The 27003-nt window shown below is 53.4% G+C and overlaps 4 protein-coding genes across 14 annotated transcripts in view; 2 read left to right on the top strand and 2 right to left on the bottom strand.

Annotated features, from left to right (window-relative positions):
- VWA5B2 (von Willebrand factor A domain containing 5B2) overlaps positions 1–12731 on the bottom strand; it is a 68664-nt gene extending 55933 nt beyond the window's left edge. For 4 of the 5 annotated variants that reach the window (XM_075132075.1, XM_075132079.1, XM_075132077.1 and 1 more), the window contains exon 1: positions 6186–6292. The gene's annotated coding sequence lies outside the window, so the exon portion shown is untranslated. Of the gene's footprint in view, positions 1–6185; positions 6293–11710 lie in introns of those variants that run through there. The other variant, XM_048862853.2, reaches the window with a different exon arrangement.
- Positions 553–8808, top strand: LOC125642105 (uncharacterized). 5 transcript variants are annotated; one of them, XM_048862860.2, is made up of 4 exons: positions 553–678; positions 3227–3265; positions 3417–3589; positions 5544–8808. In XM_048862860.2, the coding sequence occupies exon 4, from the start codon at positions 5565–5567 to the stop codon at positions 6747–6749; it is 1185 nt and encodes a 394-aa protein (XP_048718817.2). In that variant the 5' UTR covers positions 553–678; positions 3227–3265; positions 3417–3589; positions 5544–5564; the 3' UTR covers positions 6750–8808. The 5 variants fall into 5 exon arrangements, with proteins under 5 accessions (XP_048718817.2, XP_048718819.2, XP_074988183.1 ...); XM_048862862.2 differs by having other exon boundaries at positions 3227–3307; XM_075132082.1 differs by lacking the exon at positions 3417–3589.
- Positions 12732–12902: 171 nt separating the features above from the next.
- Positions 12903–18178, top strand: LOC142068306 (uncharacterized). 2 transcript variants are annotated; one of them, XM_048862865.2, is made up of 3 exons: positions 12903–13052; positions 14779–14857; positions 15916–18178. In XM_048862865.2, the coding sequence occupies exon 3, from the start codon at positions 15936–15938 to the stop codon at positions 17109–17111; it is 1176 nt and encodes a 391-aa protein (XP_048718822.2). In that variant the 5' UTR covers positions 12903–13052; positions 14779–14857; positions 15916–15935; the 3' UTR covers positions 17112–18178. The 2 variants fall into 2 exon arrangements, with proteins under 2 accessions (XP_048718822.2, XP_048718821.2); XM_048862864.2 differs by having other exon boundaries at positions 14779–14861.
- Positions 18179–18889: 711 nt separating this feature from the next.
- On the bottom strand, positions 18890–26166 carry LOC125642107 (PHD finger protein 13). 2 transcript variants are annotated; one of them, XM_048862866.2, is made up of 5 exons: positions 25727–26166; positions 22566–22658; positions 21720–22329; positions 21267–21314; positions 18890–20951 (listed from the first exon to the last, which is right to left on the bottom strand). In XM_048862866.2, the coding sequence occupies exons 1-5, from the start codon at positions 25847–25849 to the stop codon at positions 20725–20727; spliced, it is 1101 nt and encodes a 366-aa protein (XP_048718823.1). In that variant the 5' UTR covers positions 25850–26166; the 3' UTR covers positions 18890–20724. The 2 variants fall into 2 exon arrangements, with proteins under 2 accessions (XP_048718823.1, XP_074988184.1); XM_075132083.1 differs by lacking the exon at positions 25727–26166 and adding an exon at positions 24248–24616.
- Positions 26167–27003: the final 837 nt, after the last annotated feature.

The following is a 27003-nucleotide window of genomic DNA, read 5'->3' as shown; positions in this document are numbered from 1 at the left end:
CACGGCCCCTCCCTCTCCCAACTCCCCCACCCCCCTTGTGCCACAGCCCTTCCCACTGCCAACTGCCCCCCCCATCCTCCTGCCACAGCCCTTCCCTCTCCCAACTGCCCCTTCCCTGTGACATGCTCCCTCCCGCCTTCTCCCAACCCCTTCCATCCCTGTCTCACGGCCCCTCCCTCTCCCAACTCCCCCACCCCCCTTGTGCCACAGCCCTTCCCACTGCCAACTGCCCCCCCATCCTCCTGCCACAGCCCTTCCCTCTCCCAACTGCCCCTTCCCTGTGACATGCTCCCTCCCGCCTTCTCCCAACCCCTTCCATCCCTGTCTCACGGCCCCTCCCTCTCCCAACTCCCCCACCCCCCTTGTGCCACAGCCCTTCCCACTGCCAACTGCCCCCCCATCCTCCTGCCACAGCCCTTCCCTCTCCCAACTGCCCCTCCCCCTTCCCTCCCCGGGCCACAGCTCTTTCCTCTGCCAATCCCCCCACGCCATGGCCCCTCCCTCTCCCCACCCCCCGTCGCCACGCCACGCCCCCCCCGCCGAACTCCCAGCTCTAAGGCGGCGGCTTTCCCGCCCCTCCCCCAGCTCCTCCCATCACCCGCCCTTGGAGCGGGGGAAGGAGCCGGGGCGGAGCAAACAAGTTCTCAAGAGAAATTGACGACGCCGTCCGGGTGTTGGGTGAGGAAGTGTGGCGGTGCGGGCCCGGGGGGCTACGTTCCGGGTTTCCTGGCCGGGCGGGGGCTGGGTTTCCCGCCAGGGGGAATGTTGGGGGGCGGGGTAGGGACTGGGTTCCTTGCCGGGGGGCGGGGTGGGGTGGGGACTGGGTTTCCCGCCAGGGGGAATGTTGGGGGGCGGGGTAGGGGCTGGGTTCCTTGCCGGGGGGCGGGCGGGGTAGGGGCTGGGTTCCTTGCCGGGGGGAATGTTGGGGGGCGGGGTGGGTTTCCCACCAGGGGAATGTTGGGGGGCGGGGTAGGGGCTGGGTTCCTTGCCGGGGGGCGGGCGAGGTAGGGGCTGGGTTTCCCACCAGGGGGAATGTTGGGGGGCGGGGTGGCGTAGGAGCTGGGTTCTTTGCCGGGGGGCGGGGCTGGGTAGGGGCTGGGTTCCTTGCCGGGGGGCGGGGTGGGGTGGGGACTGGGTTTCCCGCCAGGGGGAATGTTGGGGGGCGGGGTGGGTTTCCCACCAGGGGAATGTTGGGGGGCGGGGTAGGGGCTGGGTTCCTTGCCGGGGGGAATGTTGGGGGGCGGGGTGGGTTTCCCACCAGGGGAATGTTGGGGGGCGGGGTAGGGGCTGGGTTCCTTGCCGGGGGGCGGGCGAGGTAGGGGCTGGGTTTCCCACCAGGGGGAATGTTGGGGGGCGGGGTGGCGTAGGAGCTGGGTTCTTTGCCGGGGGGCGGGGCTGGGTAGGGGCTGGGTTCCTTGCCGGGGGGCGGGGTGGGGTGGGGACTGGGTTTCCCGCCAGGGGGAATGTTGGGGGGCGGGGTGGGTTTCCCACCAGGGGAATGTTGGGGGGCGGGGTAGGGGCTGGGTTCCTTGCCAGGGGGCGGGCGGGGTAGGGGCTGGGTTTCCCACCAGGGGGAATGTTGGGTGGCGGGGTGGCGTAGGAGCTGGGTTCCTTGCCGGGGGGGCGGGGCGGGGTAGGGGCTGGGTTTCCCACCAGGGGGAATGTTGGGGGGCGGGGTGGCGTAGGGGCTGGGTTCCCTGCCGGGGCGCGGGGTAGGGTAGGGGCTGAATCCCCTCGGGGGGGGGTATGCTGGGGGTATGCTGTAGATGCCTGTGGGTCTGAGATCAGTGATGACCCACAGGCCAAAGGCTCCACTCCCTTGAGCTGTCCATGGCCCCTCCTTGGCTCTAGCACTTTATGAATTATAATTCACAGACCGGGACGGTGCTAGAAATGAAATCTAACTTATCACTACAACCCCTCTATCCTTCAGGGGCAGAGGGTGGTTTACAGAAACCCACAGATGGTTGGCAGAGGTTTGCTCAGATAACATGTACTGCATTAGGAATAAGCCTGCTTGGGGGCTGTATTTCAACCAGGGAACAAGTTTCACTTTTAAGCTAATAGGCTTGTTTTGAAGAGCCTATGGGGGTGGGGATGGTAGAGTGTAATCATGAAAAATTCATATTTGGATGCTCTGTGAATTACAACTGCAGAGTGAGGAATAAATAAACCACCTTCCCCTGACAGTCACACACATAGATGCAGACTAGAGCAGTTCAAGTCATCCTGACAGATATGCCCGGACTTGTTGGCAGAAGGGACTATTTGAGTCACTGGAATCTGAACATTTTGTCTTGTCATAATCCTGGCACTGCAGCTGGAAAGACAGGGTGGGACCAGTGAGAGAAACATGGAGGGGGAAGCCAGTTTTAGAGCTATAAAAAAGCATGGTGTCACCATTTGATCCCAAGAAAATTTCACCATTCTGAAGATTATCATGAAATAAACAGCTGGGCCTGTTTGAAAAATGACACTGCCCCAAAGCCCAACCAAGCCACTAAACTGGAGAGCCAGAATATAAGGTTTTAAAATCGGGGCAGAGGACAGGATAATGGCTGGAGGGTTACTCAGGGGCATGTCAAAAGTCAAAATAGTGGTTACAATTTTTCAGTTCTTTAATTACAGTCTTTTAAAAGTTCATAATTACCATGTCAAGAGTGTTCATGCCACCCCTTAAGCTAACCCTCAGCCCCAGAACTGGTGAAATTGACTATCAGTCCTTCCAAATCTAAGGTTCCCCAGAATTGAAGAGAGGCAAACTGGGGCATGTTTGCTGAATGGGATTCTGCTGTTGGCTTTTAATAACTTTTCCTGCCAAAAAGAGAAGTGAAATCCCAGAGCACTCATCATTTCAGTGCTTTGATTTCCGAAAAGAATCGTGTAGCAAGTGGGCCTTTCAAGGTTGCGTAAACACACAGGAGGAGATTGGGCATTTTCCATGGCTCTGTTTGTTACTTTGGGGCTCTGAAGCACTCTAATCCCCTTTATCTCTATATACACAGCACTGCAGCTAGGCATGAACCTTCTTCATAGGCCAGCAGAGAGGGAGTCTCTACCCCAGGAGCCTCTAATAATATATTCTCTGGAGCTTCTTTACTTAATGAACAATCCAGTGCGCACTTCCTTTAAGCAGGTTGAAAGATGTGATCAGCGGCAGCTTGGACTAGTAAAAGGAGCTTACTTGACCCTAATTCCTGCTGTTTCTCTTTTGCATTTCTTGCAGATTGGACAGTGAATCTCCGTGGAGGCCTTGGCCCTGCAGGTTAGCACTTCTGTTGCTGTGTTAGAGTTGCACACGCTACGGGTAAAGATTGGTTGGTTTAAAAATTTAGGGAAATGTTACTATTGGGATTTTAAAGAGTTTTTACAAATATCTAGAGCGTGGGACCAAGCAGTGGCGTTTCTCTTTTTAGTTTTTGGGCAGCACTTTCAAGATGGAAAGAATCAGCTGTTAGAATCTGGCCCAGACCCACTCTCTGGATGATCACCAGTCTCTTGTGATTGGATTCAACCACTGAATCCCACATGTTTCTGAGCCCCTGGATTTGGATAGAGACAGCTCTCGATCTTTCAGGCATACTCCCAGGTACAGATCCCATTTCTGAGACCTTTCTTAACATCCTGAAAACAGAAAAGGAGTACTTGTGGCACCTTAGAGACTAACCAATTTATTTGAGCATAAGCTTTCGTGAGCTACAGCACTAACACGGCTGTTACTCTGAATCCTGAAAACAGTGGCACAACCCACCCAGTCCCTCCAGTTGTTTAGTCACATTTTCCCCAGAGTTCATGGGCTCTGGGAGCTCTGGTTTTCTAGTTAAACCCTTCAGGGTCAATGTGGCACTAAAGCAATGAAAACAGGCTTAGCAAAGGAATTTCTTAAGCACAAATACTTTACTCTTTAAAAGCACAAGAGAGTTACGGATGTGTGGAAATCAAACTCCTGAACACAATACCCATTTGTCTGATCTTACCACCTCTGTGACTCCTGGGTTGGGTCTTATTCCTTAGGCCTGGCAATAGAATGGCCTCCCTTGCTTAGAGAAGCACCCCATATAAAACAGTCAATGCTGATGGCCCTCAGTTGCTCTCTCAGCTTTTCAGATACAGTCTGTCCACTAGATGTCAAGGCTGTGCTACAAAATGGATGCTCTAAACCAGGGGTGGGCAAACTTTTTGGCCCAAGGGCCACATCTGGGTGTGGAAATTGTATGCTGGGCCATGAATGCTCACGAAATTGGGAGTTGGGGTGCAGGAGGGGGTGAGGGCTCCAGCTGGGGGTGCGGGCTCTGGGATCCGGCCAGAGTTCAGGGTGCAGGAGAGGGCTCCGGTTTGGGACAGTGGGTTGGAGTGTGTGGGGAGGGTGGAGGCTCCAGCTGGGGGTGCAGGCTCTGGGGTGGGGCTCGGGCTGAGGAGTTGGGGGTGCAGGAGGGTGCTCTGTGTTGGACTGAGGGGTTCAGAGGGTGGGAGGGGGATCAGGGCTGGGAGTTGGGGCTCATGAGGGGGTCAGGGTTGCAGGCTCCGGGTGGTGCTTACCTCAAGCAGCTTCCGGAAGAAGCGGCACGTCCCCCCTCTGGCTCCTACACAGAGTCGCGTCCAGGCAGCTCTGCATGCTGCCCCATCCAAAGGTGCTGCCCCTGCAGCTCCCATTGGCCGCACTTCCTGGCCACCAGGGACTTCTGTCTTCACCAGATGCCATGATAGTAGTTCCCCACCAGTGGGAGCTGTGGGGGCGGGAGTTGGGGCAGGGGCAACGTGTGGAGCCCCCTGCCTACATCTACACATAGGAGCCAGAGCGGGGACATGCCTCTGCTTCCAGGAGCTGTGCAGAGCCACAGCACATGTGGAGTGGGGCAAGCCCCAGACCCCGTTCCCTAGCCGGAGCTCGAGGGTCAGATTAAAACATCTGAAGGGCCAGATGTGGCCCCCGGGCCATAGTTTGCTCACCCCTGTTCTAAACTGTAGTCAAAGTTACATTCACCAAACAAAGCAAAATGGAATTAATAATGACTCGGACATCGCCCTAAACTTTCACACCAGCTATTATTACATTACATCCCCTCCCATTCATCACAGCTCCAGCTCTCATGAGACAGCCCTAGCTTGATACCCAGCCCTTCTCTGACCCCTCTCTGGGTCAGCTCCAGTTCAGTTCTGGGCTGGCTTCATTGGGTCAGAGCCATGCATACTGTGGAGTTGCAGGCCCCAAGAACCAGCTTGCTGCAGGGAGGCCAGACATCACACAGCCTTAAAGAAGAGGAATAAAGGGATGGGTGGGGCATTGATGTATTTGCATGACCGCTCCCCGGCAGATACCACAGCCTGGGGAAGGGATTTGCATAGGGACAGAACAGAGACAAAGGTGTCATAACAGCTTAATATGGAGATACAGACAAATTCTTGCAGAGGGCAGCAGGGAGTCCTGCCTACATGGGGAGAGAAGGGACGTAATCCTCCTGAAGCCTCAAGCACAGCGGCCAGAGCCAGGAAACCAACCTAGTCTAGAGATATACACTCACCTTTCTCTTGTGCCCACACAGCGTGACCCCTGACACTGAACAATGGGGAGACCCAGGGAAAACCCTGACCGCACAGCCTCACCTCGTCAGGCTGCAACTGTGCCCAAAGCCACCCCAGCAGCACCCCGTTCCTCTGCCTCCTCCACCCAGGCCAAGACAACACCCACAGCCAGCCGACTGAAGAGTGCTCAGGCTGCTGGGAGTTCAGGTAGCAGCAGGGCACAGACAGACAAGCCAACCAGCAGCACCACTGCCAGAAGAGCTGGGCAAAGCTCTTCCCAATCAAGGGCCACTGCAGCACATGGCAGTGATCAAGGAGACACCAAGATAAGCTACAGAGTGACAGCTAAGAACCCCTCAGTGACTAGTGGAAGGAAACCCTGCTCCACAACAGCTAAAGCACCTGCCGGTGTCGACCCCTGCCTGGAAAGGAATCAATCCAGTCGCTCTCGGGCCAATACCACTGGCCGGGGCAAAGAAAGCAAATTTCCCTCCCTGCTGACAACAGAAGATGTGGTGAAAGTGGAGAGGGAAACCCGGGGCCAGAGGGACAATCCCAAGTGGTATGAGTGGCGGAAAAACCGCATCACGGCCTCAGTCGCACCCAGGATTGCTAACAGCAAGTTTGTCAATGGCAAGAGCTCAGAGGTGCCCCAGTCTTACCTTAAGGCCGTGGTGAGCTCTGGTTCCAAAGTGCAGACACCAGCCATGTCCTGGGGCACCCAACATGAGAAAAAGGCAGTGCAGGCATATGAGGAGCTCCAATCCAGGAGGACAGGTAGGCCCGTGAAGGTGGAGGAGTGTGGCCTCTTCATTCACCAAGAGAAGGAGTGGCTCGCAGCCAGCCCAGATGGAATTATCAGAGAAGCAGATACAGGGAAGCTACTGGGGCTGCTGGAGGTCAAGTGTCCCTATAAGCACAGAGACAAGACAGTGAAAGAGGCCTGTAAGGACAAAGCCTTCTGCCTGGAAGTGGATGGTGAGTCCTACTCCTTGAAGAGAAACCATCCCTACTACACTCAGGTGCAGTGCCAGCTGGCAACAACAGGCTTTGACAGTGCTGATTTTGTGGTTCACACCAACAAAGATACAGTCATCACCTCAGTGGACTTTGATGCAGTGTTCTGGGAGAGAACTGAGCCCAAGCTGGAGAAGTTCTACATGGAGGCTGTGATTCCCCACCTGGAGGAGAAGAGAAGCAATTCAGTTTGGGCTAGGGAAGAATAAAGTAATAGGGACATCTGGCCACTACCCCACCAGGGACTTCTGTCTTCACCAGATGCCATGATAGTAGTTTAATGGACTCTCTCTGGTTCTGCCACAGCAGAACTATGGGATCTAGAACATGATGCCTGCGGAGTCCTGGTCTACATTTAAAAATTAGATCTAACTAGCTACATTTGTTCCCTAAATGGTTTAGATAGGTCTACCCAACCTCCAGTGTAGACATGGCTAGGTCTTTTAATGAGCTAGTTACTGCTCAGTGTAGGAACTATCTTCAGTATAGCTGCAGCACTTCTCCAGTGCTGCTGTAGTGGCTGTAATATAGACATTGCTTGAGACTGGACTCTTCCTTCCTATTAAGATTGTAAGCTCCACGGGGCAAGGATTGTATCTCTCTTTGTCTCATACAGGAGTGGAGACACAGGGAATGATTTTCTGGTTCTGTCTCAGCCCTTGGCATTTAGTGCTCTGGGACTGAACTGATTCCCTGTCTGTGTAGACAACTTCACTGTTCTCTCAACAGCTGCCCTCTTTTAAACTTCTTATTCCAGTGCCTGGCAGCTGCTGCAAAGTATCCCATCTCTAGGGAAATAAGTTGGTCTGTCTGTGAAATGGTCTAGTTCAGGTTTTAGAGAAGAAGATGGGTGAGATAATCTCACCCATCTTCTCTCTCATATCCTGGGACCAACACGGTTACAACAAAACTGCATAGTTCAAGGTTGTCTGGGGAGGGGGCTGGATTCCATTTAATGGTCTGGGGTGTAAATTCAAGACTAAACTTGAATTTTAGTCTACCAAGGAATCCTTGCTGCTGTCGATAGCAGGTTTGCCAAAGATCAAACAAAAGGTATGGACTTTAAGGGGTAACTGAACTTGTAATTATGGGCCGCATTGTCAATTCAGCATCAGACAAAGGAATAATGTGTTCTGCTTTAGATGGACTGCTGTTTCTTCTCTTGCCATCTTCCCTCACAACCTCTTTTCCACAGTCTGTCAAAATGATCAGCAGTTAACTGCTTACATTTAAAGTGTTATGTTAGGATATAGATATTCAGGCCTGTCTGTAAAGGCCTATACTCTAAGAATTCAGGTGTATTCTTATCACTTGGCTAGTTAGGGGTATAAAAGAAAGAATCAAAATCACTGTCTGCCGGTGTAAGGTCCTTCTCTTACTGTGACAGTCTGAGGCCCTGTGCTTAGGCTAAGATCTTTGGCTAAGCAGCAGAGGCAGCCATAAGCTGGGAAGCGAACGGTCACATCCTCACATTCCAAACTAGTCACATTGAAATAAGGTGCTATTGGGCTGTTAGGCACTATCAGGACAGGATTGTATTCCTATCACCTCCAGAGAAAGGGAAGTGCCTAGAAAATGTAAAAGGAAACTTAGTTTGATAGCATCCTATCTGGCAAGAACTCGCTTATCAATAGCTGGGATGTGAAATCCTCACTTCTGTATTGTTTTGTCATTATAGTTCCCACTTTTTGCTATTGTTTGTCTGTATAAACTCTGTCTGGTTCTGTGATTGTTTCTGTCGGCTGTATAATTAATTTTGCTGGGTGTAAACTAATTAAGGTGGTGGGATATAAGTGGTTACATAATCATGTTACAATATGTTAGGATTGGTTAGTTAAATTTCAGGAAAATGATTGGTTTCAGAGTAACAGCCGTGTTAGTCTGTATTCGCAAAAAGAAAAGGAGTACTTGTGGCACCTTAGAGACTAACCAATAGTCTCTAAGGTGCCACAAGTACTCCTTTTCTTTTAGGAAAATGATTGGTTAAGGTATAGCTAAGCAGAACTCAATCAGGAAGTGAGTGGGGTGTGGGGGGGGAATGGGAGTGGGGAAATTGGAATCATGTTTAGCTAAGGGCAGAAATAGGAACAGGGAATGGGGGTGGGGAAATTGGAATCATGTTTGTTCCCATTTCTGCCCTTAGCCAGAGACACAGGTGTAAGGCTCTGTGGTGTCAGAGCTGGGAAGGGGGACACTAAGGAAGGAAACTGGAATCATGGCTTGCTGTAAGTTCACCCCAATAAACATCGAATTGTTTGCACCTTTGGACTTCGGGTATTGTTGCTCTCTTTTCATGCGAGAAGGACCAGGGAAATAAGTGGGTGAAGGAATAAGCCCCCTAACATGTTAGTAGGGTTTGGAGTCCACCCATTACCCCATGAGAATGTGAACCATGAGCACAGGCGTGTACCTGGTGCGGTTCACCCCATCCCTGCTGCCTGTCCCTTTTGTGGCATGAGAGAGACCCCGGCTTGTGTGCACCAGGTTGCGGCCTCTTTTCTGGCTCCTCTTGGACCCACTTTTGCGTTTTCTCCCACCTTCTCATCTACACACCCAATCTGTGGCCCCACAAAGTCATGGGACCTCTTCGTCAACTTCCTAGTGATGGCGAAAGTGGGCATCTATAACACCAGGGAGAGGATGTTGGCTGAGGGCGTTCTCTGCGACTGTGGGGCCTATTTCTGTTCCATTCTCTGAGGGGGTTTCAGAGTAACAGCCGTGTTAGTCTGTATTCGCAAAAAGAAAAGGAGTACTTGTGGCACCTTTAGAGACTAACCAATTTATTTGAGCATGAGCTTTCGTGAGCTACAGCTCACTTCATCGGATGCATATCGTGGAAACTGCAGCAGACTTTATATACACACAGAGAATATGAAACAATACCTCCTCCCACCCCACTGTCCTGCTGGTAATAGCTTATCTAAAGTGATCATCAAGTTGGGCCATTTCCAGCACAAATCCAGGTTTTCTCTGAGGGGTCTTCAGTCATGGGTGGACTTATGCCCACCTGCTTCCCCTGAACCCAATAGGACCCCATGAGAATTTGGGGGAAGGGATTACATCTCAGAGCTACTATGTCAGGCTGTCTGCAGATGCAGGAAGACAACACTGCATCCATCAATTAACCTTTCAAATCTGAACCAAGTTTAACTACACAACCGTGAGATTCCCCAGATACTTTTTTTTAAATTAAAGTTTATTTCTTCAATAGCTGACTCTGCCATGTGTGTCCCAGCAGTATGTAGAGTAGCCTATGTCTTTGAAATCACTGCTTTGGTTAATTTCAGTTGCTCCTGTTTTGGAAACTACAAGTGTCTAAATAAAATATTCACTTTGGGTGATTCTCTTGTGATTTGTAGAGGGAACCAGTTGTGGAGCTATAATTAAGCCAGGGGGTCTGGATAGGGCACTGCAACAGAGGGGCTCATTACCAGGAGTCAGTGTCTGCTCACACACACAAGAACAGGACACCCAGTTTGAGCTGCTTGTATTAACATATGGGCCTTGTACCATGGGGTTGTGCCTGCCTCCCAGTTTCTCCCATGGTTGAACTGGTGCTTTCAGTGGGTGTTGGAATTCCCCCATTTCCAGAGTTCCTCACAGCACAAGGCTACCACCACCACCCTTGTAATCAATAGGGCTGTGCACATCTCAAATAGTGGTAATTTCACTCCCAAGACCCTAGATGAGACCTGTTTTCAGCTGCTTACATCACAGATGGGGGGAAAATGCCATCAGTCCTGTCTCTCTCTCAGCCTGTGGCTAGCAGATACATTCTAGTCTGAGATTTTAGTACCCCAGCTTACTGTCTCCTACCTTTTCCACTGGGAGACTGCATCTGAGCCTGATCTAGTTCAGAGCCCTGGTGTTCTCCCTACTCTTTACCCTATGTTTGTTTGCTCAATTTCACCTCATTCTGCCTACTTTTACACACCCTTGCACTTCCACGACTCTTTCTTTCGCAGGGCAAGAGACTTGTACTCTTCAAACACATGTAGATAGACTCTTTCTTCCATGCTTTGGATTTTTAACTCCCCAGGATCCACCAAACTCCCAATGAAGACTGTGAGCCATGGTAGAAAAGACATGGCAAGGGACCATTCCCACCCACTGCGTTCTCAGTCAAAGTTGAGATTCAGGGACACTCACCCCCAAGTGGGATTAGAGGCGAGGCTATGAAACCAAGACAAGGCCACAACGATTATTGCAAAAGTACTATATTATATACATATTACTCCAGCCACACTCCACAGGGCAAGGACCAGAATTTGCTATTTTACATAATTTCAATAAAAACGTGACTACAAACTATAAAAGTGTAAAGTATTTCATGGGCCTAGGTTTCCCACTGCAGGAGACGGGTACAGGGAGTGAACCCTCCCAATGCGGGGGATTGCTGAGTGAGGGGAAGATCGCCCATATGCCCTTCCCCCCAATAAGTGGTCACATGGGAGCCAAATGCACAAGTATGAAAAAACCCCTTTAGAAAAATAAGGGTGGAATTGTGATCTTAGGTTCCTTCCATGTCCCCTACCCCTCCATGTCCCTGATGACCCCAAAAAACAGGTCCAACTCAGTATCAGCATAAATCCCCTATGCACAAGCATCAGTACACCTGCAATCATATGACTAAACCAAGGGCCTCCAACACAAGAGGAGTGGAGTCTTTGAAATGCAGCACAGAAGGTGCAAAAGGTACATGGGTCTTGTTCTGTGGGGGAGGAGGACAGTAAAGAAGAATTAGAAAATGGGATCTGATTCTTAGTGCATGTGAGCTCCGAAGAGACCAACCAGCTCAGTTGTGTCCTCCGCCTAGGGTGACCAGATAACAAGTGTGAAAAATCAGAAACGGGGGTGGGGGGTAATAGGTGCCTATATAAGAAAAAGCCCCAAATATCAGGACTGTCCCTATAAAATCGGGACATCTGATCATCCTACCTCCCCCTGAAGAAGAGAGAGGAAGACAGAAGACCAAATACCCTGTCTAGAAACTCCATAGTCAGCATATCCCATTCAAGGGCCAGCAATTTGCATAGCAGATGAGGTTCAAGGCACAAGACCCCCAGTCTGTATGAGGCACTAACAGTCCCCAAATTTGACTGAGGAGCCAAGATTGCCAAAACCTGAGAATTATTCAGGGGAGAGGACAGTTCAGAAATAGAAGCCTCACCTGTTTCCTGCTCTCTCAGGACTTGGTTCCCGTCATCCACCAAACTTTTATGAAGAATGCTTCCTGGCAGGCAGCCCAGCAGCAGAAGGGGAATACCCGAGAGCCATTTCAAGGGGTTGAGATTGATCTGCTTTTGCCCAGGGTGGTTTTACTTATTCTCTGCTGCCTGTGGACTTTCCCTCTTCCCCCTCCCATGAATTTTCTGAACTGCCCCTGCTAACTAACTGTTTTGGTCTCCGTGCAAGAGACTTCAGTGCAGCTGGAAGTTCCAGAGCAGAGAGGACTCCATTTTACGGTTTAACAAGAACTGTTTTATACTTTTCTAAATGTCTTTTACAAATTATTTACAGTAGCTTCACACTGCTCACCACCTCTGGAGCTAGTGAGTGCTGTCAGATCAGATAGGGGCTACCCTTTGCTTAGTCCAGGTGAACCGAGTTTACAGGAGGGAGTGCTCAATTCAGGTCCTAGGGCAAATCACAACATTTGATATTGATTGGCCATAACAGCCGAGAGGACAACTTCCTTTCCACCCCCTTAGAGGGTGTTACTCCAGGGCATGGTGTGCAGAGGGAGAAGCTTGCCCTCTGATCTGGGCTGTAGCTGCTATATTGAAAGAGGCCCATAGCCTCTGGGCCTAACCTCCCTGACACCTTTCACCAGCACTAAACTCACGCAAAGGGTGAAAGCAGCCAACCATTGGGGATAGGGGAAGGTTGGACAGCGCATCCCACCCCCCCAAACCTCGCTCCCAGCTGAGTTAGTGGCTTGAGGAAGAGAGCTCACCCCGCTACTGAACAGTAACCCCACTGCCCCGCTCAGTGCCCCCTCACCTACCCTGCTGCCTAGACCTAACCCCTCCCCCTACGCACACTGACAGCGCGACCCTCTCGCGCTCCCAGGCGGTGGGTCGCGCGCCCCTGACTGGGGCCTGGGGGAGGGGGGAGAGAGCGGAGTGGTCACGTGACGCGGGCGGTTAAGCTACCGGCTTTTTTCCTGCAAACCCATGGTCCCCTTTTCCTCTGGGCTGTTTAGTTGTGCTTCCACCCTGCCCCGCCCCCCGCTTCTACCTCGCAGCCAATGGCCTGCGAGGACGTTTTAAGAAAGTGAGCGGAGGCCCCTGATTGGTCGGGCCATCCCGCTCATTCTTTTGTGTTTTAAAGAAAGAAAAGCAGAGGCGGCGACTGTCGCTGATTGGCTCCGCGGGGCTACTTGAAGAGCCTCGCCGGCGGGCGCGCGGCTGGGGCTGTCGTTAGCTGCGCTGAGGGGCGCGCGCCGTCCGGAGCTGCGCTAGTCCGGCCCGCCCGTCGCTTCGTGTGCGAGCGGCCCGCTTTCGCCTCAGGTGGGGGCGGGGGCCCGGCCCGGCCCGGCCTGGCCCGGCCGCGCTGCGGCACCCTGGGCGAGCTGCCGCCCTAAGCCCCCGCGGCAGAGGCGCTGTGCGCGGGCCCGGGGCGCTCCCTGGCGTGTGCTTCGGCCCGCCTCGCAGAACGGCTCCGGGGCCGCGAGTCTGAGCGCTGGGCGGCCCGGAGCCGTGGGGCTGTCCGGGCCCGAGCCTGGGCTCCGAACACGGCGCGGGGCTCCGGGCTCCGTCTGCACGGCTCTTTTCAGCGCCGGAGCGCGAGCGGGAGTGACTCCGCCGCGGGTCCCTTTCAGCCGTGTGGACGGACGCTGGCGCCAGTCGCTGGCGGCGGGGGGGGGGGGAAGCGCGCCCCCAGGGGGTGGATTTGGTTTCCCGCAGTGCGGGGTGGGCGCTTGTCTCCGCTGCCTGCGTGGGACTGGGTTGAGACGGGCTCCGTTCCCTGCTGGGGGGGGGTATGCTGGAGACAGGCTTGTTTTGAAGAAGCGGTGGGGGTGGCGGCGTGTAATCCTGAAAAATTCACTTTTGGATGCTTTGTGACTTGCAGCTGCAGAGGGAGGCATAAATAAACCCCCTTCCCCTGACCGTCTCTCACATGGACGCAGACTAGAGCAGGTCAAGCCATTCTGACAAATATGCCCGGACTTCTTGGCAGAAGGGACTACTTGAGTTACTGGCATTTGACCATTTTGTTGTGTCCTAATCCTGGCACTGCAGTTGGGAAGACAGGCTGGCACCAGTGAGAAACCTGGAGGGAGAAGCTAATATTAGGGTGGCAAAGAGTGGGTGTCACATGTGATCCCAAGAAAACTTCACCATTCTAAAGATTAACATGAAATAAACAGATGGGCCTGTTTGCAAATTTGACACTGGCATCCAAAAGCCCCAGTTGAGCCACTAAACTGGAAAGAAAAGCAGGATATGAGAGTAAAGGTCCTTACATGGGGGTGGAGGACAGGAGAATGGCTGGAGTTACTTGGGGGATCGGGTACACTTTAATTGTAAATATAGTGGTTACAGCCTTTCAGTTCTTTAATAACAATGTTCATTATTGCCAGGTCAATAGTTCATGCTAACACCACTCCCTGAGAACTAGTGAAATTGACTATCAACCCTTCCAAATCGAAAGTTCCCTTGTATGGAGGAGAGGCAGACAGAGGCATGTTTGCTAAAGGGGACTCTGCTGTTGGCTCTTAACTCTTACTACCAGAAAGGGAAGTGAAATCCCAGGGCATCCATAATTTCAGAGGCTTGATTTCTGAGAAGTGATGTAGTAAGTAGGCCTTTCATAGTGGGGCAGATGCAGAGACCTGGTTCTCCCAGGAAGCAATTGAGTATTTGCTATGGCTTGGTTTGTTACTTTGGGGCTCTGAGAAGCACTAATCCCCTCTGTGTCTTTTTACCCAGCACTGTAGCTGGGCATGACCCTTCATAGGCCAGCATAGAGGGAGTCTTTGCTCCAGGAGCCTCTAATTTACTCTCAAGTGTCTTTGTTTAATAATCAGTACAGTGTGGTTAGAAGCAGCTTGGACAGGTAAAAGTACCTCTGGACGAGGAAACAAGAAATCAGTTCCATTCCTGGCACAGACACCTGCTCTCAAACAGCCTTGGCCAAGTCACTTCACTCTCTGCCTCAGTTTGTCCCTCTGCATCATGGAGATATACTTTCTTGATCTTAATTCCTACTGTTTCTCTTTTGTATTTCTTCCAGATTGGACAGAGAATCTCTGTGGAGGCCTTTGCCCCGCAGGTTGCCACTGCTGTGGTTAGCGTTGCACCTAAAGGTGAAGGTTGGTAAGTCTGAAAATTGAAGGAAATATTACTATGTTATTGGGCTTTGAGATTTTAAAGAGTTCTTACAAAAATCTTGTACTTGTTAAGAGTAACAGACCTGTGGACAACAAGCGCATGAATGCAGTTCCTGCTGGTCTGCAAGTCCTGGGTTTGGTCTGAGTCCTTGTGCACTTTTCACTGCCTTCTGGTCTGTTCCTGTTGCTGCTGGTAGTGGAAAGGGCTGGCCTCCCTTGCTTAAAGAAGCACCAATTATAAAACAGTGCTGCAAGATAGGAAGAGGTCTAGATTTGAGCTCCCCGCCCCCTCAGATTGTGTAGAGGCCCATTCAGTCAATGGCCCTACCAGTAGAAAATCCATTGTTCCAGTAGGAAAGCCTCATTGAGTGTTGATGTTCCTTGATTACTCTCAACTTCTCAGTTTGTCCACTAACTGTCAAGGCTGTGCTACAAAATGGGTGTTCTAATGAGCTGTAGTGATATGAAGTTTTCAATAACAAAAGGTGTTCACAAAACAATGGGATTCACAATGACTCAGACATCTCCCTAAACTTGCACATTTAGCTGTTGCATTACGTCCCCCCAAATCCATCAGAGCTCCAGCTCCCATGGGACAGCTCTAGCTGATACCTACTCCTTCCCTGAACCCTCTCTGGCTCAAGCTCCAGTTCAGTTCTGGGCTGGCTTCATTGGGCCAGAACCATGCATACTGTAGAGTTGCAGGCCCCAAGAACCAGCTTGCTGCAAGGAGGTCAGACATCACACAGCCTTAAAGAGCGATAAAGAGAGGGCATTGATGCACTTGCATGCTCCTTACATCCTGGCTTGCCTGGCAGACACCACAGCCTGGCAAAGGGGCTTGCATAGGGGCAGAGGTGTCATAACAACTTAATATGGAGATAGACACATTTTTGCAGAGGGCTGCAGGGTGTCCTGCCTACAGGGGGAGAGAAGGGATGTGTAATCCTCCTGGAGACTCAAGCACAGAGGCTCCTGCCAGAGCCAGGAAACAATCTGGTCTAGGGATGTACACTCACCTTTCTCTTGTGCCCACACAGCGTGACCCTGACACTGAACAATGGGGAGACCCAGGGAAAACCCTGACCGCACAGCCTCACCTCGTCAGGCTGCAACTGTGCCCAAAGCCACCCCAGCAGCACCCCGTTCCTCTGCCTCCTCCACCCAGGCCAAGACAACACCCACAGCCAGCCGACTGAAGAGTGCTCAGGCTGCTGGGAGTTCAGGTAGCAGCAGGGCACAGACAGACAAGCCAACCAGCAGCACCACTGCCAGAAGAGCTGGGCAAAGCTCTTCCCAATCAAGGGCCACTGCAGCACATGGCAGTGATCAAGGAGACACCAAGATAAGCTACAGAGTGACAGCTAAGAACCCCTCAGTGACTAGTGGAAGGAAACCCTGCTCCACAACAGCTAAAGCACCTGCCGGTGTCGACCCCTGCCTGGAAAGGAATCAATCCAGTCGCTCTCGGGCCAATACCACTGGCCGGGGCAAAGAAAGCAAATTTCCCTCCCTGCTGACAACAGAAGATGTGGTGAAAGTGGAGAGGGAAACTCGGGGCCAGAGAGGTAATCCCAAGTGGTTTGAGTGGCAGGAAAACCGCATCACGGCCTCAGTCGCACCCAGGATTGCTAACAGCAAGTTTGTCAATGGCAAGAGCTCAGAGGTGCCCCAGTCTTACCTTAAGGCCGTGGTGAGCTCTGGTTCCAAAGTGCAGACACCAGCCATGTCCTGGGGCACCCAACATGAGAAAAAGGCAGTGCAGGCATATGAAGAGCTGCAGTCCAAGAGGACAGGTAGGCCTGTGAAGGTGGAGGAGTGTGGCCTCTTCATTCACCAAGGGAAGGAGTGGCTCGCAGCCAGCCCAGATGGAATTGTCAGAGAAGCAGATACGGGGAAGCTGCTGGAGGTCAAGTGTCCCTATAAGCACAGAGACAAGACAGTGAAAGAGGCCTGTAAGGACAAAGCCTTCTGCCTGGAAGTGGATGATGAGTCCTACTCCTTGAAGAGAAACCATCCCTACTACACTCAGGTGCAGTGCCAGCTGGCAACAACAGGCTTTGACAAGGCTGACTTTGTGGTTCACACCAACAAAGATACAGTCATCACCTCAGTGGATTTTGATGCAGGGTTCTGGGAGAAAACGGAGCCCAAGCTGGAGAAGTTCTACATGGAGGCTGTGATTCCCCACCTGGAGGAGAAGAGAAGCAACTCAGTCTGGGCTCAGGAAGAATAAAGTAATGGGGACATCTGGCCACTACCCCACCAGGGACTTCTGACTCCACCAGATGCCATGATGGAATAATGGACTATCTCTGGTTCTGCCCTAGCAGAACTATGGGATCTAGAACATGCCTGCTGAGCCTAGACTCTTCCTTCTTCTTTAGATTGTAAGGTCCATGGGGGCCAGGATAGTATCTGCCTTTGTCTCCTACTGAGAGACAATCAGTGATTTAATGGTTCTGTCCTACTGCAGAACAAATACTTTTGGCATTTGATGCTTCCATGTGTGTGCAGACAAGTTCAGATTACCATATCTCTGGGGAAATAAGTTGGGTTGTTACTCACTCTGGAGGGGGCTGGGTTCCATTTAATGGTCTGGAGTAAAAGTTCAGGACTAAACTTGAATTTTAGTCCACCAAGGAATCCTTGCTGCTGTCAGTGGCAGGCTTGAAGATAAAATGTAAGGTATGATTCTCTGTGACCTTTCACATAGGAAGTCTCTGAGTATGACCCCCTCCCCATTTAATAAATTAAAAACACTTTATGTATTAACACCATTATAAATGCTGTAGGTAAAGTGGGGGTTGGGTTGGAGGCTGACAGCTTGTGACCCCCCAAGGGGTCCTGACTCCCAGTTTGAGAACCCCTGCTTTAGGGAGTAACTAAACTTGTGCCTTGTCACTGCAGCATCACACAAAGCTGTTTTTTCCCATGCTGCCATCTTATATTCACTCCCCCCTTCTTTCCCAGAGTGAGCTTAATTGCTGATTGTTTAACAGGCTAATTTTATATTAAGTATTGTTCGGTTTTAGCATCAGTCCTGCCCCCATGTGAATGTGAGGGAAGGAGCTTACATCTCAGAGCTACTCTTCCTGCAAACTCAAGAAGAAAACACCATCAGTTAACTTTTCAAGGGTGATGCAAGTACCACCACAACCAGGAGAGATCCCAACTTTTTTTAATGCAAATTTATTTCTCTAGTAGCAGACCATGTCATGTACATAACTTGCCTTGGTGTATGAGATCACTGTTTTGTTCAAATTGATCCTGTTTTGGAAACTAAAAGGAATCTAAACAAAACATTCATTTTAGGGTGTATTTTTGGTGAGATTTTTAGAAGAGGCTAGAGCTTGATTTCTAAGTAACCACAGAGGCCAGGATAAGGCATGTGTGGGGTGTCTAGTTGCAGAGAGGGTTGGTGTTTTGAGCTGCTTCCACAGATATGCTCAGAAGTGTGGTAGCCTGGGGTTGTGCCTGTCTCCCACAATTGAAGGGATACTTTCCCTTAGGTGAGGGAGATGCTCCATTTCCATAATTTTCTTTTCTACAGCACCATTGGTGTCAGACTACTACTATGTAATCAATAGTGCATTGCATCACAGATGAGGAAAGATTTCATCAGTCCTAACTAGAATCTCTCACTGCACCTGACTAGCACATATGGTCTAATACTAGGGTACTAAAATCTGATTCTCACCTTTTCAAGGGGGAGACTGTGTCCATGCCTGACCCATCTGAGAGCCCTGGTGCTCTTACCTACTCATTCTACATTTCTGTTCACTCAATGTCCCTGAGTTAACACCACCTACTTCCCCAGAGCAGCAGGCTTGTACTCTGCTTTGGATTTTTAATTCCCCAGCATCCACCAAATTGTCAAAGATGACTCCATAGTAAAAATGACAGGGCTAGCAGCTATTCCCACCCCCCAGCACAGCCAAAGGAAATAGTCACAGAAACTTACCCCTGAGGGGGAGTTACAGGTAAGGTCATGAAACAATAAGGCCACAAGGATTATGGCAAAAGTACTTTATTATATACATATTATTCCACCCACACTCTTAATTTGTATTTTACATAATTTCAATAAAAGTTACTACAAACTATAAAAGTGTAAAGCATTTCAGGGGCCTAGATTTCCCCCTACAGGAGAAGGACGTTGCTGACTGATGAAGATGTCTCATGGCAGCTGAGTACACAAGTTTGGAAAAATAGAGAGGTTCCTTTCATCTCCCCACACCCCTCAGTCACCCCAAGCAGCAGAGGCCCAGCTCAGTACCAACATGTAGCACAGGAGTCAGCACACCTGCAGTTTATATGACTAAATCAAGTGCCTCCAGCACAGGGGGAGTAGCATCTTTGAAATGCAGAAGGCACATGGGTCTGGTTCTTTGGTGGGGGGTATACAAGGAGAATTAGAAGATGGAATCTAATACCTTAGTGCATGTGGAGCCCCTAGAGACCAGCCAGCTCAGCCATGTCCTCCCTGAGGCAAGGGAGACAGAAGACCAAGTATCCTGTCTAGAAACATAAAGGTGTGCTCATAGCAGGCACATCCCATCTAAGAGGCAGCAATTTGCATAGTGGATGAGGCTCAAGGCAAAAGACCCCCTAATCTGTCTGAGACACTAACATTCCCCAAACTTTACTGAGGAGCCTAGATGGCTAACACAGGAGAATTCTTCAGGGGACTGGACAATTCAGACAGAAGCTTCACTTTCTGCTCTGTCAGGACTTTGTTCACATCATCCACCACACCTTCACCAAAGATGCTTCCTGGGAGACAGCCCAGTGCAGAACAGCAGGGGAAGTCTTGAGAGCCATTCCCAGAGGATGAGATCTGCTTTTGCTTAGGGTCTGCCTGTGGCCTCACCCTCTCCCTCATGAGTTTCCAAGGGTTCCCCCCCAAAACTGTTTTGGTCTCCTGCCACAACTCCTTAAATCCCCTCATACAGGAGACTACAGTGCAACTGGAAGTTTGGGAGCAGAGGATTCCATTTTACAGTTTAGCAAGAATTGTTTTATAATTTTCTAAACATCTGTTACAAATTATTTACAGTCACTCCATTAATATTTACAGTAACTGCACACTGCCCCTCTCTGCCAAACCTCTGGAGGTAGTGAGTGCACTCAGATCAAGGGGCTCCTCTTTGCTTACTCACATGAAGCAAGTTTGAAGGCGGGGTGCTCAACTCAGGTGTTCACCTCACTAGAATTGCGGGGCCATGAGAGCACAGAGGACAACTTCCTTTTCCTCCCCGAGAGGGTGTCACTCCAGAGCATGGTTTGTAGAGGGAGAAGCTTGTGCACTCAACAAAGCAGATACAGCCCAGATTAAAGAGGACATTAGTCAGGGGGGCGCTAGCCAGGTGACAACTTTCACCAGCACTAAACTCACTCTTAAGAGGTTGTCAGGAAAGGAATTGGGCACCGATGGGATAAGTCTAAGCAGCCACCATACCAGAGGGAAACTACTTGGAGTAGGCTCTCCTGGAGTGCCTGGGGGAAAAGCACTGAGCCCTGTTTGTGAGACAACAGGCAGGTTTCTGGCTGACCTACTGCACTGGATTCCATTCAGAGACACACTTCTCTTGCTGGACCCCACTGCATTCGCAAAACTGATGTCTCAACTGCATAGTTTACATGACCCCCACAAGAGAAAGATTGAGTCTCAACATGCCAGCTTCCTAGAGTTGGAAGTACAGGGGGCATGCCCAGCAAAAATGCTCCCCCTTTCCAGTGCCACCGGCCTCCTATGGTCACTGTGTATCGATTGTCTAGCCAACTTGGGCTATAGTCTTAGAACAAAGGGCCCCCACCCACAATCACCGTGTCTCTAGGGGAGAGAATCAGTCACAGAAGCGTTTGCGGGGCACTGTCCTGGCTCGGTTTGAGCGACGGATCTCCTGTTTGGCGTCACGGCATCTCTGGCAGATGAAGACCTCAGGCACATTGGATTTGCGAATCTTGGCACAAGAGAGATGGATCCAGGTGGTGCATTCGTTACACTCTATCATGGGTCTCCCTGCAAAGGGCTTCAGGCAGAAGCAGGTTATCAGGTCCCAAGCATCATCCTCTGGGCAGGAAAGAGACAGACCTCCATCAGAAAATGCCAGACAAATCCAGTTTATAGCATAAGATTATGCATACAGGGGAAGGCAATATACATTGTCCCAGGGGCATGAAGGCCTATAGGGATCAGCACTGACCCCCACAGATGATTAGCGATCAGCTCTGAAGGAAACCCAGGCCTGTCCTACACTGGCCTGCATTCCCCTCTGTTTGGTTCAATCTCCCCCCATCTCAGAAAGAAAACCAGCAGCAAAGCAAGACTCCCAGCTCCCTGTGCTAGAGAGGCTACCAGTACCACACATAATGGGGTCCCACTCACCTTCTGATTTGGTGTTGGGAGGTGCCACCATGAATTCTACAGGTGAAGCTGCAAAAGGGAAAAGAGCAATTCAAACCAGTCAGATGCTTAGTTTGAGAGAGTCTCCCAAGCTGAAGAATGAGTCTGGACTTTGGCTCCAGCACAGTTTGCACCAGGGGAAATAAAGACTCTGACAAACTGAGGCCCAACACCTAGATTCTGTACTTTGCAGTTCCCCTACTTCACCTCTTATTGGGTGAGGCTAGGACTCCAGTAGCTGTGGGCTCCCCACAAAGCCAGTGAACCTACAGTTCCTCCACCTGGAAGAAAGCAAGGTACTGGGCATTGGAACACAATGCAGCTTTGCAGTGAGAACAAAGCATTGACATAACCACCTATCCAGACCAGGGACATCTTCCCCATTTTCCTACAGACCCCTCCACACTCCTCATACAAACTAGTTTGGAAGCTTACAATTGAGCTGGGAGCGGACACTGCTTGTACCCTCCTCCTCTTTGCTGTGATCCAAGGTATTCTGACAGCTGGAGCTCCTCCTCTCCTCAGGGCATGATTCCTGCTCCTTTGGTCGAAAATAGCCTCCTACTGGCACCTCACTCCCCTGAACCCCTTGTGTCCAATCCTTTTCTTCCTTCATAAACTCCTCCAGCAGGGACTTGGGTCGGAGCTCACCAGCTGGGACAACCAAGGACTCGAGACATTTTGCCATTACGTAAGGCGCCTGCTCCTCTAATACAGCCGACTCTCTCCTTTGCGGTTGAACATCACTTAAATTCTTCGTGCCAGCCAGTGTCATCTTCTGTTCCATCTCTTGATCCAAGATGAGCTTCTTTGCAGACAGTTTCTTTTTCTTGGTTTGCTGGGGTCGGGCTGCATAGAAACTGCTGGGGAAGTCAGGGCAGTTCAGGAACAGGTTGCCCCCTTTGTACTTGGCATTCCTGATCCTCCCCTCATCTGGCAGGACTTGGGAATCAGAGGAATGGGATGAGGCCCAGCTGTCACTGTCCTGAGTGCTGCCTGTGCTGTTCTGGGGACTCATGCTGCCTCCAAGGGTCCAGGGTTCATTCTGCAAGAAGGACAAAGAAAAGCACATAGGATCTGCACAAGACCACACCACAGATGTGGTGTTCTTGGAGTGACTGGGGGAGAGAAGGAGACATGAGCAGGAGAAATGACATAACAGGAAGTCCCCAAACCTCAATGCCAAGAAAGAAAGAAGAGGTGCCAGGTCTGTCTCCCAGGACATTGGCCCCTTCACACAACACTAAACAATGACACAACGCACACACCAATCTGTTTTACCTCCTCGGGGTAGGGGATGTAGCCAGCATAGGCCAGCACGAAGGTGCAGAACTGGTTGAAGTCCTCCACGGTTCTTTGTCTTTTCTGTGGCGGCTGCAAAGAATGACATTTTATTGATTAGAGTCTCTACCTCCAGCCTCAGACTTGATGGCTGGAAAAAAATGTGACCAAACATTGTCTGTAGTTAAAGGCCAAGCTGGCAATGACCAAATCTTATGCTACAAGGTGCCATTGTGGGAGTCAGAAAGGACTGTGTGTGCAACACCAGCCACCAAGCAACTCCATTACACGTCCAGCACATACAGCCCTGGAATGCCTGAGCAACATTCCCCACAACCAACCAGCACAGTCCCAGACTGTCCAAACTCCACCACAGAAGCCTGCAGTGCCCAGCCCACCCAGGCGACCCTCCTTTCTCCCAAACCAACCCATACATTCATTGTGCCTAGATAGTCCCCGTCAAAAATACACCCAGAACCTGCAGCCATAACCCATACAGGCATCCCCACTACATCAAATCTACCTGCACACAATGTGTAGAAAGGAACTAGAATACAAAAATATTTGAATATTGAGTTTCTACAAGGTTTCTAAACAGGGTGAATCCCCCAAAGTTGTGGAAGAGCCCCCAGCAATGAGCTCCATTTATCTGCAGTCACAGGACTGTGGTGTTTGTGGTAGGGACCATGTTCAGTGCCTAAGGAAATCCTGCTCTGAGATCCAATGGAAAGGATAACAGGCCCCTACACAATTAACACAGGAGAGTTCAGACAAAGCCTTGAGCATTGGACTCTAGGGAAACATCCTGCCCTGATCCCGGAGTCTACAGCTCTATGGAGTGGAATCAAAACATCTGTGCCACAATGGCAGGGGCACCTGGGAAGAGTTTCCTCTCGGGACAATCAAGTTGCCTATTACAGAACTCCAGGGTCCTACACAGAACAGCCTCTTGCACCCACCTCCTTCAAGAGGAAGGGAAATGAAAGCACTGCAGCCAATCCCAGCCAGCACAGGGGCACTTATCTGACTGACTGGGGATAGGCCATATGGGCACAGTGCTGCCATTTACTTCAGCCAGGCAGTCCATGCCAGCCACCCAAGGCCACTGAAAAATGGCTGAGGCCGAGTCAAAACCAGCAGCTTGGAGGCCCCCTCCCTGCTGGTCTGCAAGCATCTAACACTTGGCACTACCAGAAAGGCCAACTCTCCAGCCCCTCACTCCCAACTCTGAAGGGCTGTACCCCAAACAGCAGAAGGGGAAGTGCAGGATAAACACTGAGGGAAGCCTGGAATTTCTGGGGTGTGGTCACATCCCACCCCCAGAGGTCTGTCTCCACCCAACCACCCCTCTTCCCCAATGGCTAGAAGGACAATCACTTCCAGCCATAGGGAGGGCACCTGCCTCCTGGGGAGCAGGGGGGAAAGCCTTTATTGCCTATGGTGGGTGGGAGGAGCGTCCCACCCTCACTCCTGTCAGAGTTACTGGCCTGAAGGAAAGAGCATGCCCAGGGCTACAGAAAGCTGACTACCCTCAGCCACACACTCTTCTCCCAATGCCCAGACCTCCCACCCCGCAGTGCCCAGACCTCCCCCCTCACACACACACACTGCCCAAAGCTTATCCCCACATGCTCCCAGTGCCCAGACCTACACCCGCCGCCCCCCACACACATAGCTGACACCTCCTGCGGAAGGGGCAGGCAGTGGAAAAGCCTGTTAGCTGCGGCACCCAAGCCCGATCCACCCGGGAGCCCGCCCGGCCAGGGCAGAGGTCCCCAACGGAGGAGTCCCATTATGGAGGATGGAGACAGGCTGAGCCCGAGCCCGAGCCCGGCGCTCTCATGAGGAGCAGCCCCCGAGCCGCCCTCGGCCCAGAGCCCGAGATGGAGCGAGGAGTCCAAGGGCGGGGGGGTCCCTCCCCCGACATCTGATCCCGCCCAAGATGGCGCCCGCGCAGCGCTGCCGGTCCTGCCCTGAGCCGGCCCCCCACGGGGTCACTCCCCGCCGCAGGAGCGGCCCGGCGGATCCTCCGGAGGGAGCCGAGTAGGGGCGGGGGCAGGCAGGCGCCGGAACACCCCCCCCAAAACGTGTGGCGGCACCCACTGCCTTTTGGGGTTCACAGCCCCCCCCCGGATACACCCCCCTCCGGTAAACAGCCCCCCCGATACACCCCCCCGGAAAACACCTCCCCACACACACTTCCCAGGCACACAGCCCCTCAGAGCCCCCCCGGGTAAACAGCCGCCCACCCCTCAGATACACCCCCGGCACACAGCCCCTCCAGTGAACAGCCCCCCAGAGCCTCCACCCGCCCCGGAACACAGCTCTCCCCAGAGCCCCCCGGCACGCAACCCCCCCGCAAAACCCGGACCAGCGCACTCCGCCCCCTCCCCAGCCCCCTCCCCGGCCGGCTTGGCCCCGCTGGTCCCCCACCTCCCCCCCAAAGCCTAGCCCCGCACACAAAGAGCCCCCCGCCAGACACGCAGCCCCTATTCTCCCACACAGCCCCCCCCGCCTTCTCCCCCAGCCCCCCCCGCACACAGCCCCCCCCTCCGCCTTCTCCCCCACCCCCTCAGCACACAGCCCCCCCTCCGCCTTCTCCCCAGCCCCCCCGCACACAGCCCCCCCCTCCGCCTTCTCCCCAGCCCCCCCCGCACACAGCCCCCCCCTCCGCCTTCTCCCCAGCCCCCCCCGCACACAGCCCCCCCCTCCGCCTTCTCCCCCACACAGCCCCCCACTTCACAGCTCCCAGCCAGACACGCAACCCCTATCCTCCCACATAGGTTCTCCCCCACCCCCCCAGCGCCCCCCCAGCCCGGCACACGGCTGAGTCCTGCTCCCGTCTCCAGAGCGTGGCACGCAGCCCCCCGCCCAGATCGCCCGCGCCTCAGCCAGGCCCACGGAACCCTGCCCCCCACTCCAGAGCTTGGCACGCAGCCTCCCCCCCCCGCCCGGCCAGCCACGCCACGCCACGCCGCTCCTCCCCCCAGAGCCTGGCACACAGGGTCCCCCCCCGAGCCCCCGGCACCAGCAGGCCCCTGCCTCCCCCCCACGGGGCAGAGCCCCCCGGACAGCACATGGAGCCCCCTCCCCGGCAGCCCGAGCCTTCCCCGCCCCCACAGCCCGGGCGCCCAGCGCTCCCTCCCCGCCGCCCGCCTCACCTCCTCGGGTCCGGGGTAGCCGGGGCTGGCACCTGCAGGGGGAGAGGCGGGGGGAGAGCGATCGGCGCGGGGGGGCGACCCCGAGCCCGGCCGCCTCCCACCTGCGAGCTCGCCGCCGCTCATCCCGCCGGAGCCGCGGGGCGGGGCGCGTGTGCCTCGGGCGGGGGCCGGCGCGGGCCGCCGTGCTCCGGGGCGCGGGTCTTCGGGGGCGCGGGCACCTCTCTGTCCCCGCCGCCGCCGGCTCCTCTCTCCTTCCCGGCCGCTCTTCTCCGACGCTGGAGCCCCGCCCGGCGCTCCGGGGGGCGGGGGCGGAACCACCTGGTGGCGGGGAAGGGGGAGGAGGGGCCTGGAGCCGGCACAGGGCGGGGAGCCGCCCCGGCCCCTCGGCACTTGGACTCGCCCGTCAGCTGAGCGGCAGCCCCGCGGCCTCCCCCGCCGCCAGCGGCCCGGGCGGGGCCTCCCGGCTCCGCCGCGTGTTGCCCTCCCCAGCGCCCGGGGCTCCGCGGGCAGCGCCCCCGGCGCGGGGCGGCCGCTGCCCCCTTGCGGCCTCCACCCGCTGCCCCCGGGCAGCTCCGCACCGGGGCTCGCCGCTTCCCGAGAGCCTGGCGGGGGAACCGGCTCCAGAGCGCGGGGGGCTGCGGGACGGAGCTCAGGCCGTTCCTGCTGCCCCCGGCTCGGGCCCCCGGCTCGGGCTCCCGCCAGCCGGCCGCACAAGGGAAGGCGGAGGAGGGGCTGCTGGGTCCGGCCCCGGTCGCTCCTAGCTCCCCTGCGCTGGGAACCGAGCCCGGGAACCCCCTCCAGGCTGGGGTCATTCGCCAGGCAGCCAGCGCCGGCTCGGCAGCGGGAGGGAGAGGCCACGGGGACCAGGGATCCGAGGGGATATGTTTCAGAGTAATATGGCAACTCCTACAGGTTTGGGGTCCTTATCCAGGTGAAGGCAGCCGTCCGAGGCTAAAATGAGGCTACCTATAGAAGACCCTAGGCCTCCCTACCCTGCTGCCAGCTCCCAGAGCAGACACAAGGCACCTGATACCAGTGATCTAGTGAGACAAGCAGCAGGGCCGGCTTTGCCTGGGAGATAAGGTTGGTACTGACCCTCTTCCCCCATGACAGGATGGGACTTCACCCTTGCAATTGAGAGCTTTGGCCCAGAAAGCCTTTTAGACTGTTGCCCTGCAACCCTTCCCCCAAAATACCTACTGGGAGACAGATTGAAATCCTTGTTAAGAGACAATAGAAAGTCTGGAATTAGCAGAAAACGCCCTCACTGTCCCAAG

This window comes from Caretta caretta, chromosome 9 (assembly GCF_965140235.1).
Source record: "Caretta caretta isolate rCarCar2 chromosome 9, rCarCar1.hap1, whole genome shotgun sequence".
Taxonomy (NCBI): domain Eukaryota; kingdom Metazoa; phylum Chordata; order Testudines; family Cheloniidae; genus Caretta; species Caretta caretta.
This window is presented reverse-complemented; position numbering and strand designations above follow the sequence as displayed.

What these genes read in the sequence shown, in the direction of transcription:
- LOC125642105 (XM_075132082.1), top strand. Translation starts at nt 5,565, where the DNA reads ATGGGGAGACCCAGGGAAAACCCTGACCGCACAGCCTCACCTCGTCAG.
- LOC142068306 (XM_048862865.2), top strand. Translation starts at nt 15,936, where the DNA reads ATGGGGAGACCCAGGGAAAACCCTGACCGCACAGCCTCACCTCGTCAG.
- LOC125642107 (XM_048862866.2), bottom strand. Translation starts at nt 25,849, where the DNA reads ATGAGCGGCGGCGAGCTCGCAGGTGGGAGGCGGCCGGGCTCGGGGTCG. An exon ending in GCTACCCCGGACCCGAGGAG is followed by an intron (nt 22,659 to 25,726) that starts GTGAGGCGGGCG and finishes CATTCTTTGCAG; the next exon opens with CCGCCACAGAAAAGACAAAG. An exon ending in TCCCAACACCAAATCAGAAG is followed by an intron (nt 20,952 to 21,266) that starts GTGAGTGGGACC and finishes TTTCCTGCCCAG; the next exon opens with AGGATGATGCTTGGGACCTG.